General features: G+C 47.8%; 6 protein-coding genes across 6 annotated transcripts; all 6 read left to right on the plus strand.

Moving 5' to 3' along the window:
* The first annotated feature begins 478 nt into the window (after positions 1-478).
* LOC6617064 lies at positions 479-1,390 on the plus strand. The gene has a single exon (XM_002041356.2). It carries the CDS (start codon positions 496-498, stop codon positions 1,318-1,320), a length of 825 nt encoding a protein of 274 aa, XP_002041392.1. The 5' UTR covers positions 479-495; the 3' UTR covers positions 1,321-1,390.
* Positions 1,391-2,428: 1,038 nt separating this feature from the next.
* Positions 2,429-3,413, plus strand: LOC6617065 (pupal cuticle protein 36a). Its single transcript, XM_002041357.2, has one exon. The coding sequence runs from the start codon at positions 2,473-2,475 to the stop codon at positions 3,313-3,315; it is 843 nt and encodes a 280-aa protein (XP_002041393.1). The 5' UTR covers positions 2,429-2,472; the 3' UTR covers positions 3,316-3,413.
* A 738-nt stretch (positions 3,414-4,151) lies between these two features.
* On the plus strand, positions 4,152-5,164 carry LOC6617066. Its single transcript, XM_002041358.2, has 2 exons — positions 4,152-4,258; positions 4,322-5,164. Exons 1-2 carry the CDS (start codon positions 4,244-4,246, stop codon positions 5,030-5,032), a joined length of 726 nt encoding a protein of 241 aa, XP_002041394.1. The 5' UTR covers positions 4,152-4,243; the 3' UTR covers positions 5,033-5,164.
* A 170-nt stretch (positions 5,165-5,334) lies between these two features.
* On the plus strand, positions 5,335-6,466 carry LOC6617067. Its single transcript, XM_002041359.2, has 2 exons — positions 5,335-5,379; positions 5,435-6,466. The coding sequence occupies exons 1-2, from the start codon at positions 5,335-5,337 to the stop codon at positions 6,365-6,367; spliced, it is 978 nt and encodes a 325-aa protein (XP_002041395.1). The 3' UTR covers positions 6,368-6,466.
* Positions 6,467-7,128: 662 nt separating this feature from the next.
* On the plus strand, positions 7,129-8,031 carry LOC6617068. Its single transcript, XM_002041360.2, has 2 exons — positions 7,129-7,218; positions 7,279-8,031. The coding sequence occupies exons 1-2, from the start codon at positions 7,165-7,167 to the stop codon at positions 7,909-7,911; spliced, it is 687 nt and encodes a 228-aa protein (XP_002041396.2). The 5' UTR covers positions 7,129-7,164; the 3' UTR covers positions 7,912-8,031.
* Positions 8,032-10,531: 2,500 nt separating this feature from the next.
* LOC6617069 lies at positions 10,532-11,567 on the plus strand. Its single transcript, XM_002041361.2, has 2 exons — positions 10,532-10,576; positions 10,642-11,567. Exons 1-2 carry the CDS (start codon positions 10,562-10,564, stop codon positions 11,395-11,397), a joined length of 771 nt encoding a protein of 256 aa, XP_002041397.1. The 5' UTR covers positions 10,532-10,561; the 3' UTR covers positions 11,398-11,567.
* Positions 11,568-15,337: the final 3,770 nt, after the last annotated feature.

Here is a 15,337-nt window from a genome sequence, read left to right on the forward strand (position 1 = left end):
ACACATGCACATACATGAGTAACAAGGCATCCATCTAAATAGCCCCAAATGGGGTTTACGATGCTCTTGATGCTCTGTCCGCGGCTTTTTATAGCCAGATTTTATTGATTTCAACGATAAAGCTACATGAAAATACCAAAACGGCAAGGTTGGCCCACAGCACTGGCCAAAAGCGGCGCCGAAGAATACGCGAATTATTGATTAAGGCAGCATATTGAATTTAATATGAATTTTATGGCGCCAGCTCCGGCTCATACATGGCCCGTACCTCTTCCTTCTGAGTTTCTAAGTTGACCTCATGGTGCAGCCACCCGCTTCGCTTGCATATTTTAGCGGGGTGGTACCGGTACTGGAACTGCCTGATCTAGTTGGCTTAGACCGTAATTAGACCGCTTTATGCAGAGCGTTTTGCATAGCAGTGGCTTTCATCTGCATAAAAGCAAAAGAACCATCTCACACCATCATCAAATCCCATAGCCACCTCACCCGCTCAACATGCGTCAGTTCTCCGTTGTTCTTTGCCTGTGCCTCGCCGTTTTGGCCAGAGCCGATAAACTGGGCTACAATTACCAACCGGTGGCCCACTCTCCCTCCGGACTGAGCTTCCAGCCATCTGGATCGGCCAGCAACGATGCACCCGCTTTCGCACCTGCACCCAGTGCATCCTTTGCCCCCGGTCCCTCCTCCATTGCTGATGCCCTGGAAGGATCCCAATCCGCTGCTGCCCCCAACTACGCTGCTCCTCAGGCCCAACTCGAGAAGGAGTTCTTCACCTACACCGCCGACGAGGGTGACTTCTACGATCCAGCTGCCTCCGACCGTGTTGCCAACGCCGTGAACAAGGGACTCCGCGTTGTCTTCATCAAGGGACCCGAGAACCGTGGTCTGGAGGATGCCGCTCTGGCTCTGGCCAAGCAGGCTGCCCAGCAGGAGACCGCCATCTATGTCCTGAACAAGCAGGCTGATATCGGTGATCTGGCCAACAAGCTGAACTCCATCCGCAACAACAACAACAACAAGCCCGAGGTGCACTTCGTCAAGTACCGCACTCCCGAGGATGCTGCCAACGCACAGCGTGCCATTCAGGGTCAGTACGATCAATTGGGAGGATCTTCGCAAGCTCAAGATGGTGGAGTGGCCTCCACTCTGAACTTCGCCTCCCAGCCCGCACCTGTCCAGGCTGCCAGCAGTCAAGCGCCCGCCCAGTTCCTGCCCGCCTCCCAGCCCGAGGCTACTGCCCCCATCTCCTCGTATGTGCCACCTGCCACCCCAGGTAGCTCCTACTTGCCTGCAAACATCCTGCGCCGCCTGCGCCTCTAAGTTCCTGTCATTGGACATTCCTTTGTTATTGTTGAGATTTTAATACGAAATAAATTTGTTTGATAATATACATTTTTACTTTGTTTTTTCTCTTTTTAAGTGCTATTGATATGAATTGTATAATGAGGTTTTTTGAGGATTAAAAATACTACCGAGTAGTGTGGAAGCTCATTCCCGACATTCCTGTGCTATTGTTTAGATTTGAAGACAACAATAAAATTGTTTTAAAATGTAAATTCTTAAGTTGGCTGGCGGATCTTGGCGGCCAACATTCCTAGGCATATTATCGGCCAGAATTAAATTTTCGAGCTACAAAATTTTCGCACTCGGCGGCTGGCAAACAAGTTCGACTTGCGTTGAATTATGAGTCCGTCCGGCTAAGCTGTTTGTGAAAATTGCAAATGAGCGGAAACCTAAGATGTTTTCTCTGCCATCGCTTTGAATAATCTGATGCGTGATAATCTGTATAATCTGGTGTATAACATATGGCTTATCGGCTACTTGGCTGCCCATGCCTACCTACGCACTTCGCGGTTAGAAATTGAGATGGCACTCGGTTTGACAAATTGCACGAGACATCGGACGACACAGACGACAGTGGTCAAATGCCGAAAATCCATTGGGGCGGGCAATTTAAAATTATTAAGCTGGGAAATTAGCCCAAAAGCGGAGGGCCAGAGTCTTACTTTCAATCATCCCCAGCTCGATTTGCATAACAAAATGGGCGAACAAAAGAATGCGGCTACTGCATAGTCAGACAATTTGGAGCTTGGAGCCGCTACCGCCCAGCCCTTTGTCGCCTGATTTACATAAAAATTTAGTTTTTCCGTAAGCTGCAAGTTCATCAAATTTTAATCAACGCCGCCGCCAACGCCACAGCTTCTGCTTTTGCTTCAGCTTCTGCCAATAGGTCTAGACCAAATCGAGCTCGGTCCAAAGCCGCCAAGTGGAAAAAGAAAAATAGAAAAACAGGTTAGGCCCACAGACAATGCGAACCTTATCGCGATCTCCAGCACGCTGTCATTCGCCTGTTCTGATTGACGCCCCTGCCGTGTCGACCAGGCCATATAAATGGCCCGGCGGCTCAGCTCGACATCATTCTGACTTCCGACTCCGGAGTTCCAACTAGAACAGCAATCAGTTAACAGCAAGATGCGCGCCTTTGTCGTCCTGTGCCTCGTGGCCATCGCCTCCGCCGACAAGCTCGGCTACAACTACAAGCCCGTGGGCCACTCCAGCTCTGGACTGTCCTTCGCTCCTGGCAGCGGATCCCTCAGCCTGGGAGGCGGCGGTGGATCCTTGGACGGCGGCTTTGGCGGTCTTGGCGGTGGCTCCATCGATCTGGGATCCTCCGGACTGGGTTCCTCCGGTCTTGGATCTGGATTGGGATCCTCTGGTCTTGGATCTGGCCTGGGCTCCTCTGGCTTGGGATCTGGTCTGGGATCCGCTGGACTGAGCGCCCCCGTCTCCTACAATGCCCCCGCCCCCGCTGCTGAGCTCCAGAAGGAGTTCTTCACCTACACCGCCAACGAGGAGGACTTCGATGAGCCCCAGGCTTTGGAACGCGTTGCCAGCTCCGTGAACAAGGGTCTGCGTGTCGTCTTCATCAAGGGGCCCGAGAACCGTGGTCTGGAGAACGCCGCCCTTGCCCTCGCCAAGCAGGCTGCACAGCAGGAGACCGCCATCTATGTCCTGAACAAGCAGGCTGACATTGGAGATCTGGCCCAGAAACTGAACGCCATCCGCAGCAACTCCAACAACAAGCCCGAGGTGCACTTCGTCAAGTACCGCACTCCCGAGGATGCTGCCAACGCCCAGCGCGCCATCCAGTCGCAGTACGACCAGTTGGGAGGATCCAGCCAGGCTATCAACGGTGGAGTCGCTAATGCCCTGAACTTCGCCTCCGCTGGCCCAGTGCGTCAGGCCACCGCCCAGATCCCCGAGAACTCGTACCTGCCCTCGTCGGTGCTGCGTCGTCTGCGTTACCGCCACTAGGAAGTGCCATAGCTTTTAGCTGCCCTATTTGTTAACTTTTTGTGTTATCTATTGATTTGTCGAACGATCCGCTCCAATACAATACTTTTTTAAATTAATGACCTGGCTATTTCTATCCTGTGTGTGGGAACTGAGCTAACCATAAAGCTGTCGGGAATTTTTGACGATTGAGCCACTCACTGCGGGCCCAGTGAGAAATTGCAAAGCTCGGCGTTTATTACACGCCCGAAGTGGCAATAAAAATTCCAAAGCGATGGCGCCAAATGGAATACAAGTGGAAATCAATAAAAATTTACATGTTTTGGGATGCAGAGGAAAAAAAAACAATCGACGAAAATTTTTTATCATAATTAAAATGTTAATCTGCGTGAAGTAAAAGGTTAGACAAACTATTAGCGCTCAAATTTATGGCAACTGCAAGACGGAACCAAGACGGCATACATAATGTATGAGTGATAACAGAGTGGCCGGATGAATGGCCAATAACAAAGAGCCAAAGTGGTCAGCGACAGATCTTTCCAAGAGCACCCACTATACGCTCGATTAGCATAAGCAGAAAAGTGGCCGAAGTTTGTTTAGAAAAATCATACAAATTATGCTCACCACCACAATGATTAAGCTGAAAAACAAAATCGAAAGAAGCCAACTCCAAAGTTAATAGATAACAGCGGAGAAACAAACGGTGACAAAAAGCGAATTGGGAATTGGCCAAACTGCAGATTGGCTGATGAGGGAGCAATGGGCGAAATGCTCGGCTTGAGGTGCAAAATCAAAGACAGCCAATTAAAAAACCAAATGATGGCCATAAACAAAGAGTTGCAATCTGCAGTGATTTCGCATAAAAGTCGTGGGCGTCGTGGAGTTGGACATACTTGCCTTCGATCCAGCAATCCGAGCGGAGTTATCCACCTACACACCAAATATCAAGATGCGCGTCCTTATTGTAAGTACTTTGGACTCAAGGATCTCTAATCAGTGGCTTATACTGACTGGTATATATTTTCAGGCTCTGTGCCTTGTGGCTGCCGTTAGTGCCAGGAGTGGCTATAACTATCAGCCTGCAGCTTCTGCCCCAGCTGTCGCATCCTTTGCTCCTTCCGGACCCAGTTACTCCCCTTCCGTGGCTGCTAGCCAGGATGCCCCAGCCGAGACTTATGCGCCTGCTCCTGCCCCCGAAGCTGCTCCCTCCGCTGTTGCCACCAACTATGCGGCACCCCAGGCTGAGCTCCAAAAGGAGTTCTTCACCTACACCGCTGATGAGCAGGACTTCCTTGAACCAGCTGGCTCTCAGCAGGTCTCCGGCTCCTTGAACAAGGCCCTCCGTGTGATCTTCATCAAGGGACCCGAGAACACTGGCTTGGAGAACGCTGCTGTGGCTCTGGCCAGGCAGGCTGGACAGCAGGAGACCGCCATCTATGTCCTGAACAAGCAGGCTGATATCGGCGATCTGAGCAACAAACTGAACTCCATCCGCAACAACAACAACAACAAGCCCGAGGTGCACTTCGTGAAGTACCGCACCAACCAGGATGCCCTCAACGCCCAGCAGGCCATCCAGTCGCAGTACGATCAGCTGGGAGGATCCTCCACCATTCAGAACGGAGGCGTGGCTCCCGTCCTGAACTTCGCATCTCAGCCAGCTGCCCAGCAAGTGGCCGCTCCCTCGGCTCCTGGTACCTCCTACCTGCCCGCTTCGGTCCTCCGTTTCCGCCAATAAGCAGTGAACTGACCTCAGACTGACCCATGACCCATCAACGATTCCTACGCACTCGCTGCGACCCACTTTGCCTAGTTTGTAAATCTCTCGAATTTCGATATGTGTCCCCAATAAAATATTTTTAATATAAAATAGTGTTGTAATAGTTGGTGGGAATCGCGAATTTTGTAATATGTTTTCGAGCGACATTGAACTATTTACCCTATAAGGTTGGCCGTATTCCCGATTTGGATACATTCATCCAACCACTTTTGAGGGCAAAATATTATAAAATGCTTTGCCCTCTTGCGATTGCTAGTTAAATGTTTTTTGCTCTTCACATTGGTTATATCATGCTAGGGATAGTGGTGAGTTTATCCGAAAATTGGCAAGGTTGGCATAAGATAATAAAATCTTTCCTAGTTTCTCACGTTTTTGGCCGGCAGCTCTGCGGAACTGGGCTACCAGTATCAGCAAAATAGTTATGGAGGACCTGTGAATAGCTATGGAAACGAAGCAGTTTTGGGTGATGAACGATACCCCAGCCAACCGGGTAATCACTACCAGGAGAACGCAGACTTTCACAAGCACTTTTACGCCTTCGAGGCTCCTTACGATTCAGTGGAGGAGGCGGATTTAGTGGAAACTAAGTTATCATCACTTGCCCAGAAAAACCTCCAAGTGGTGTTTATTAAGGCTCCGGAAAATAAGGCGGTGGTGGGTGCTCTAAACGCCTTGGCGAAGCAAACCAGCGAGGATAAGACGGCCATCTACGTGCTCAACAAACAGACGGATGTCAATGAACTGGCAAGCCAACTTAGTGCCCTTAAGGAGCAGCACAAACATAAGCCACAGGTTCATTTTGTTAAGTACAAGACGGAGGAGGAAGCTGCTCAGGCCCAACAATATATTCAGGCCCAATACGACGGAGGATCTTCGATTCCCCAGCCGGCAAAGGCATCGTCCTTGGGATATTACCCTGAGCAGCAGCCACAGTATGAGCAGGATGCGCCATCTGAGGAGTATCCAGCTGGCCAAGCGGGTTATCTGCCTTCCCCTCAACAGTCCGCCTATCAGCCGCAGTCTGGATATCTTCCACCCTTGCCCAGTTACTCCTCCATTTCACAGGGCTACAATGCTGCTGGATCTTCAGCTGGAGCCTCCACCATTGGACAGATCGATCTGCCACCTGTTCCCGAGGCTCAGCAGGATCTATCCGCAAACTATAATGATGCCGGTGTGGACTACCGCTCTGCGAGATCAAGGCGCTTTGATTTTCGGGCCAACGAGCGACATAGGCGTGGAAGTAGGATGGTCTTTCCCTCGGCCAACCCTGGAAAACGCCTGCGGCTCTGAATAGGCCACCTTCTGCCAAATTAAGACATTAAATTAGTGCCATAAGACTGCCCCAGGGGTAACTAGTTATAGCTGCGAATAAAGCCCAATATCTATCAATGAATTTGTGTTTCTTCTACTCGGCCTACGATCTTAGCTGGAGTTGTTAATTTCGGTAAGCGGCTTATCAGCGATGCGAGACTCTAGGCTTAGAGACAAAAAAAAATGAAGAGACCCGCAAAAACATCAAAATGACGTGTAAATTAACTAATCAGTAGCCATAAAACGTCGGTCGTAAAAATACCTGGCGAGTGAAAGTGGAGCTGCGAAGGTGTAAGTCGTTGGTAGTCTAAACAAATGGCTTTGACTATGACAGGCGACAACAATGGGGACCCAATAGCATATGAAAATATTTTATAACTAATTCAAATTGGGAGCTCATTTGTAAATTTTATGCGAATTAAATTCAAGTTCAAGCCGGGCATCAGGTCAAACGCACAACCACACTCTTAAGTGGGTATATGGAGTTCGCTTTTGTTTCGGGTCTTACAAAGCCAGAAAATTTGCATTTCAAAATTGAACGACATTAACATGGATAATCGGAGCAGGCAAACAAACACACAAAACCAGAGCAAACGTTTGCAGAAATCTTTTATAGGAAAACAGATGCAAAAATGCGAAATAAAATAAAATCATAACGAGAGGCGACGCGGCCGAGAAGTCAGCTTACTTTCGAACTGCTATTTGTTTGTGTCGTATATAAGGATGGTTTTGTTGCTGGGACTGGATTATAACCAAACAGCGCTTCAAGCGGTAAAATGGCTAAAAACCCATTGCCAGCGCGGAATATCGCAGCCATGCTCTCCTTGCTGGTAAGTTTGAAAGCGGAAAAGTGGTCTTAACTGGAGAGTAATTAACTCAATTTCATATAGTTAGTATGGACTTTTATTGGATTTTGCCACGGTTTGGGAGAAGTCTACCTGCCGGCTGAAAACGAAGTGTCATCAGGAGGAAAACTAGCCACGGAATACTTTACCTATGCGGCTCCACCGGAGGAGGATCAGGTGGCTCCATGGCAATCAGCCAGGGAATTGGCCAAGGTGCTCTCCCCACCACAACAGGTGGTGTTTATTCGAACGCCGGAGACGAATATCTTTTCACTGACTGCTAAGCAACTGGCGGTTAATAATCCACTGGACATCTTTGTGCTCCACCGGCAGGCGGATGCAGATGCTCTGGCCAAAAAGCAGGCTGCGATACAACAGCAAGTAGCTGAAAAGCCGTCAGTACATTTCGTAAAATACCGAACTCCCGCGGATGTCACTAGAGCACAAAGCGCTTTGAGAAGCGATTATGATCGGTTGCCAGGCAACAGTATTAGCCATGCTATAGAAAAAGCCGATGTTCTGCAACTAAAACCACAAACAACTGAGACACCAGTGATCTTCAAGATTAGGCCAAAAGACAGCGATTACTACGAGACGCATGAGCCGGCTAGCGAATTGGAAACGGCCAAGTTGCAGGCGCTATTTCGGGAGTATCTGCCACCGGGAAAACGACGTTAGTTAACCTATGACCTATAGGCTAGTCCCAAAGATTGTTTAAAGGTTATTTAAATTAATTGTTAATTAGTGAAAATCAATTGAACTGTTCCTGAACATTAAATAGATAAATATAGCCACCAAGTTGTGGAAACTTTATGTTTATTAATCATTCCATTTCTTTAAATACTCATGCAAATTGAAAAGTCTTATTCTAATAATTTAGTAGACGTGGGAGCCAGAAACTGTTTTTACGAAAATATAAGGAACATTGGTAATTCAAGACGAATTACAAATAGTAGACTTTAGACAATTCCCTTAGTTAGCTTTTTGATTTGGCTTAATTTTGTTGGTTTCGAATTTCTGCAATTCTACTGACTATTATTAATTCTGCCCAATAGTAAGCTGAGACCTTTTCATTTAATACGTGTCCTTTCAGATAATTATTATTCGGATGTAATTCATAGCTGCTCATAAATAACTCAACAACTTGGTACTCGGAATTCTTGTAAACAAATTTAATTTAAATTTCAATCAAAAAACATTTAGTTGTTATGGCGAAGGTGGTTGTTTATCTATAGCCTGCTATTATGAATAATTAATTACTCAGCCCAGGAGCGGAACACTTTACTTCTGAGCTTCTGTCCCACACACTTTGTGGATTATTTTCAAAGTATCTCTTAGATAATCATTAAGGTGTTGGTAACCGACTCCCGACTCCCAAATGTTTTCTTAAGCAAATGTCGCCGGCGCCGTTGTCGCTCGCAAACTTTTTAATGAGCTGCGCGCGGAGTTTTCCCACCGCTCCACCCACTTGGAATCGCTGTTCCTGCATTGCCCCACCAGGACGCAGGATTCTACGACAGGCGGTACTTTAAGAATGTTTCAACTAAATTACGCCACTAGTCGGCAAACAACAGTGATGGTGGTGGGAAGGGGGTGGAGATGACAGGACACTGGGACTGACATCATTTCGCTTTGCAAATTGTTTTAGTGTCAAAGGTCAAACACACACTTACACCCGAGTGCCACACTGTGCCAGCGCCATATGACACGGCGAAGTGCAGCCGTAAAAAGGATCCCTCCGCTGTTCCCTTTCCTAGTTTCCAGCGCAAATCTGTTGAGCAAGTTTTAGTTTAAGCATTTTTGAGCAACATGAGATCCTGGGCGGCGGAGGACGAGCTTCGCTCGTTAGCGGTGCCTGCCAAAAACTTTGCCAGTCACGTCAAAGCTGCCGCTCCAACAATGCCCCCAATCCTCCTCCAACCCACAAGCGCTGCCCTTCAGGTGGCTTTTTTTATTTCGCGGTATCTTCCAACACTGGGGAACACGAAGCCAAGCGCTTTAATCCTGAATCCTGGCCGGAGGCAGCTCATGACTTGCTGCAATTTCGGGACAGGTGTGTCCAAGGTCCAAGTCTCGGATTCCATCCAGCAACAGCAGCAGCAGCTGCCAAGTTTGCGTGTTTTCCAATCTTTTCATCGTTTTTGGGGCTCTTGGCTTGTTTGGCTTGCCATCTCCAAATTAGGCGCATTTTTGGCGCTGCTTTTGCTTTTTTTTTTGGCCTACCAACTTTGGTAAGAGTTTCGTAGTGCAGCGGTGCCGGCTAATAACCAGCATGAGTAGCCAAACGCTGGGTGGAGTCATCATGGTAATCCAGAAAATGCGGCCAATGGGAGTGCCACACTTTAAGCATCCATTGGGAACTGAAATCACAACAACTATATAGTGTATAGTATAGTTTATATAGTATATAGTATATCACTGCTTAAATTATTGATATAAATTGAACTGAAGCCAGATAAAAGTCATCCCTTTATAGTAAGATTATTATCCTTATACCAGCTGAACTGTCAAACGAAGATTGTAATTATGAATTTCTTTCTTGTATCTTTGGTGACCCATCGACCATCGATTTAAATTCTTATTTCGCCTTGGCCATCAAACGATGCCGAAAAAGTTTAAATTAGTTAAAGAACTTCATTAACTGAACCGTCGAAAAAGATTGACGTTTTCGACCCGTGCTGCGCAGTGGAAAACGCGAGCTCGTGGAAAATTATAATTACCGGCTTAAGCTGGCCAACCCGGAGCACCAACTGCCAACTGGCAACTGGCATCCCATCCAGTGAGCAGTGACCGCCAGCCGCCAGATATTATCGCCAAAGCCAGTAGCTGTTTATTTTCCGAGCATTTCAACACAGTGGCTGCCGTTTGGTCCGTCTCTGCAGCATCCAGATTGTGTTTTTTATGGCCTGTCGTAGCCAACACAAATCAATTAGATAATGTGGCAGTGTCGTTGGCGTCCGCCGCATTTGCAATCGCAGTCCCTAATATCCCATGCATATTTATAACCGTCGCAGAGTGCATTAAAATCAAAGCCAAGACAAACGATCGTGGACTGGCGATAGGCCTAGGTCGGGGAATACGCTTGCATATTTAAACGGTGGGGCATTTTAATGACGATTGAATAGCATCGAAATCAAATCAACAACGCTGCCACAGCAAGGTCGTTCGTTAACAGGGGATTTCTTTATCTGTTTTGGCCAGAAACTGGGTCTATTTCGTGGGAGGGGTGAATGCAGTGCCGCGTCTTCAACTATAAAAGCCAGATTGGGCTGAACTCCCAGCATTAGTTCCTCCTGTCAGCTCCAATTGTACACAGCTTCCAGTTACCATGCGCGCTTTTATCGTAAGTGTCTTGAGGATAAGGGAATCGAACAATGAAGTATGAAACTAATAAATAACGTCATGTAGGTCCTCTGTCTGTTGGCCGTGAGCTGCAGTGCCGATAAGCTGGGCTACAACTACCAACCCGTGGCACATGCCGATGAGGGTCTGTCCTTCCTGCCCGCAGGTGGTCAGGTGATTGGAGAACTTCCGTCGCAGGTGCTGCCCGTGCAGAGTGGCGAAGCAGTGCTCTCCCAGCCCATTGAAGCACCTGTTGCTCCCCAGATCGCACCTTTGGTAGAGGAGTTCCAGAAGGAGTTCTACAGCTACGCCGCCCCTGAGGAGCAGTACGATGAGGGTGCCAGCAACCAGCAGATCGCCAATTCTCTGAAGAAGAACCTCCGCGTCGTCTTCATTCGCACTCCCGAAAATCAGGGCTTCGAGCGCGCTGCCCTCCAGTTGGCCAAGCAGTCTGCTCAACAGGAGACCGCCATCTATGTTCTCACCAAGCAGTCCGATGTGTCCAACCTAGCCAAGCAACTGAATGCCCTCAAGACCAGCTCCACCAACAAGCCAGAGGTACACTTCGTCAAGTACCGCACTCCGGAGGATGCGGCTAATGCCCAGCTGGCCATCCAGAACCAGTACAACCAGCTGCCCGGCGTGTCTCGCATCTCCAACGAGGGTCGTGCTCCCGTCCTGAACTTTGCCTCGTCTCCATTCCAAGCTGCTGCCATCCCAGCCGTTTCTCCAGCTGCTCCCAGCTCGGAATACCTGCCCGCCAATGTGGTGGCTGGTCAGGATTACCTGCCACCCACTCTGCGTCGTTTCCGCGTCAAGTAAATGGTCTCAAGTGAAATTCCAACGGTAACGCTTCCTAACCCAGAAAATCTCATCGAAAAAAAAGAAAACACCTAGCTACTCCCATCACGTGCAAGTTAACTAGCTTTTAAGTATCCATGTAGAGGAATAAAATTTGTTTCGCTGACAAATTCCCGATGTGAACTGGAAAACTCATTTGCAGCCTAATTGCAGGATTCGGCCATTTCCATGCTGCGGAACCGAACCCTTCCGTTGTGCGAGTTTCTCTTTTTTCCGGACAAATCCTGCCAGCGCATTCGTGCGTTGTCCTTTCACATAAAATCCCAGAAATAATAGCCTGGATAAAGCGGCTGGCATGTCATAAAGTCCAGCAACAAGTTGAGCCACCCACATGCCACCCACTCATATTGGCGCCCGGGAACTGAAACGAAACCGCACCCGCACAGTCATGGATTCTCCGGCATATGCACAATGGTTTTATTCTATCCGCCATTTGTAATTGGAGTTATTAGATTCGAAATGAAGTGGTTGCGAAATGGACCGGTCTAGACCCGGTTACAGTATCCGTCCACTCTTTGTAAGCCTGCTCGTAATCGGTGTCTCTCAGTGATGGGCAAACTAGGTGAGTGCTAGGTACAAGGAAACTTTCCAACTATTATGGGCTATATGAAAAGCATTTGCAATGTACAATATATATTAGCTGGTGGTGCCCAAGTTTTCAAGCTTAATTTCATGCTAATTGTATCCAAGTACGCTTCATGTATTCAAAGCTAATATTCAGCTACCACTTTCCCAGCACTTCCCGTCACTGGCTTATTGTTGCCAGCTCAGCCGCTCTGCCCGTTGCGGTTAGAATAAGTGGCAACGTCCTGTTGCAGGTAAAAGCTGCCTGTATTCCTGATCTGTGTCCTGCCAGCTGGCGACACTCATTGAGTGTGATTGTGTACCCTTTTTGCGGGGTGTGAGCAGATTCTGCCATGTGAGTGTGTGTGCGCCTTGATGGCTTCCTGCTTCCGTGAATGGCAAACTCATCATCATGCGAGATGCCAGCACATATGGCCCGAAACTGAACTATGCTGAGGATTTGGAACGTTGTTGAGTGGAGTCCTTAAATTTCACTTAGACGTAACATAAGCCCGATATAAACGCAACTCAACGGTGCATGTATTCATGGCCATCAGGATGTGTGTGAGTCTCTGTGCGTCTGTGTGTGTCTGTCTTTTGGCCCTGCAGGAATCGCACGCTTATCAGCAGTCGAGTGCAAACTGAATCCGTTGCTCTTGTGCGGTACAGTGGCAAATCGCTAAAGCGTAACGACAGCGACAATATGCCAGCTATGCGGGATGGTTTGGGGCGGCAAGGATCCGGGGTCCTGGTAATTTAGGGCACCATAAACGCTGTTAGCTTGTCTGCCATTTGCCGTCTGACTGCGCCCAGACTGCTGCCTGTAATTAAGGTGATATGCAGCAGTCAGCCGACCGAATCGACGACGAGAATGCCAAGTGCGTGTCCTGTGCGTGTGGTCCAACATTTCTGCAAGTGTGTGTGTTTGCTGTGCTGGTGTTTCTGTGTTAATGAGCAGCCCGCTGTGCGCACAAAATAAATTATTAAAACGACATTCACGGCACTCTAGAGTGTCACCCGTGTGCAAAGCTTCTTTTTGACGCCCAGAGATATCACCAGTTTTTCCACAAATCTGAAAGGCTTTAGCAGAACGAAAGGAAGACACCCTTCAAAGGATCCATGAAGAGGGAATTTAAAAAAATGCAAGTATGCATACATTACATTTGCGTTGCCTTAACGTTGGACAATTATGCCGTCTGAACTTGAATTTTTTCATTTGTGTGTAGATGTTTAATGCTTTCAAAGTAGTTGAAAACTCGCGTATACGCCGCGTTGTCAACTGGTTGGGCAGCAAAAAACATAGCATACTTTTAGGCTTGAGTTTTTATTAGTGCGACGTCCGCACAGCAAACACGAAATTTTAATTTCAATTAACAAGACTGCCAAAGTAAATTTTCTAAACTCAAATATAGAACCTTTAAGTTCAAGGATACACAGTAGTTGAATGTTACGTATGGATATATAGTGCAACTAATTCGAGATTAAACCCATTTTGTGAAAGGGGCAGGAAAATATATAAATACATTTTTATGGAAACATTTGCAAATACCTCGACCATTTCAATCCTGCCAGCTGACAGCTGCGGTTGTCCAGCCAAACACACAGAAATACTTTCGCACGCAAATAATGCAACAGCTAAATATATATACACACTATTATTCCGATATAATTCGCAACGCGAAACTTTTTGCCAAATTCTGGCAGAATCGGGGCAGTTGCTTTCGGTCCCACGGGCTAACCAATATTTCTTTTCAATTTTTGGAGGGAAAGTTTGGCTGTACAACTAAATATTTTGACATTTTTCCGCATGCAGGCAAGGCAGGCGGCAACTTTGTTCGGTAAGCTCAAATTGAAATGTGCTCGAGACAGTTCAGTTCAGCCGACTCCATTGTTTTTGCCCAAAGCGAGTGCAACAAAGTTGTTTGCCTTTGTTAATTTGGCAACCGCCCATGCAGGTGGCAATGAGCTAGGGAGCCAGGGACCGGAGCCAAAACCCGGCTAAAAGCCGAATCGGTGGAGCAGGTTGAGGTACCACACCCAAGTGCACTTGCAGTTGGCAGTTGTACGCCATGTTGTCGCTGTCAAAAAGTTGTACTGCGCCTGTCGCTGCTCCTCCTGCTGCTGCACTGGCTGCTGCTGCGGTTTGCTGCGCAATAGTTCGGGATTTGTTGCAAAAAGTGTTTATTGGTGTTTCCCGCGAGCTAAAGAGCCGGGCTCCCTGCTCCATGAAAATTGAGTTATTTGTATGAGTATCGACATCGACATCGGCATCGCCATCATTGCCCTGTGCTGTTTGTACATACGGCGCTTCACTGGCTGTCGAAAGTTGGCACACATGCTGCGAGTTTTGGCTCATTAACCGAGCCACTCTCCGCTGCTCGACTGCTGCATATTAATTAGTCGACTTTTGGGAGCTGCCATGTATAATTAAGCAGCGAACGAGCCTCTTAACAAACCACATCCTGTCTGACTCCTTCGCTTGCCATGGCCATGCCTCATTAGCGGCAAAAGCAAAGGCAGCAGCACGACCACCGCAAAGCCGAAAGTAAAGACAGGTTAGGGATATGCATAAGGAGAAGGACAAGGAGCTGCCAGCTTGCTCCACTTGCTAATTTAATATTTATACCTTAATCAAGGCTGGAGTCGGAAAACCCTTTTGATGGTCGAAGAGAGAATCTGTTGATTCGTCGATAGCCAGATTGGTCCGGCCTAACGATGGCCCAGGCGTTAATTGCTCATTTCCATGCAATGTTGTCGTTTCGTCCTCTCGCCCCAGGACATCCTCTATCCAGCTGTCCCGATGCCCCGATGTCTGTCACACAAATTCGGAACCGATAGCTCGCATCTGTCACCAGGCACACACCCATGTACCCACGTAACCCCCACCGATGTGTACAGGGCTTTGATTCTGTAATGAGCCAACCGGACTCGTTGCACCTTTGAGGTGTCCTGGGACGAAGGATGAAGGCAGGAGGAAAATAAGGAAAAACTCGGCCATTGTGTCTTGGGCTTTGTTGTTCGTCGGATGAGTTTTAGGGCCGTGATGTCCTTGACTCACCATTTACTCCTTGGTTTATCCTTGCGTTGATTATTGCGGCCCGTCCCCTTTGCAATTTCGTTGGGACTTCTGACCTTATGTGTCCTTTGTTTGTGCTCCCTCAATTTCCCTGCACATTTAAAAGAATTAAAAGGATATTCGTCAAACGAAAAGTTTCGCAAGTTTGTTTAACGCACTTGTGGGCTCCTCGGCCGCAAAATCCTGTCTCTCGACCCCCTAAACCACAAAAAAAAAACATATTTTTTGTATGACAACCACTTCGTTGTGTTTTTCTTCATT

The sequence above is a fragment of the Drosophila sechellia genome, chromosome 3R (genome assembly GCF_004382195.2).
Source record: "Drosophila sechellia strain sech25 chromosome 3R, ASM438219v1, whole genome shotgun sequence".
NCBI classification, from domain to species: Eukaryota; Metazoa; Arthropoda; class Insecta; order Diptera; family Drosophilidae; genus Drosophila; species Drosophila sechellia.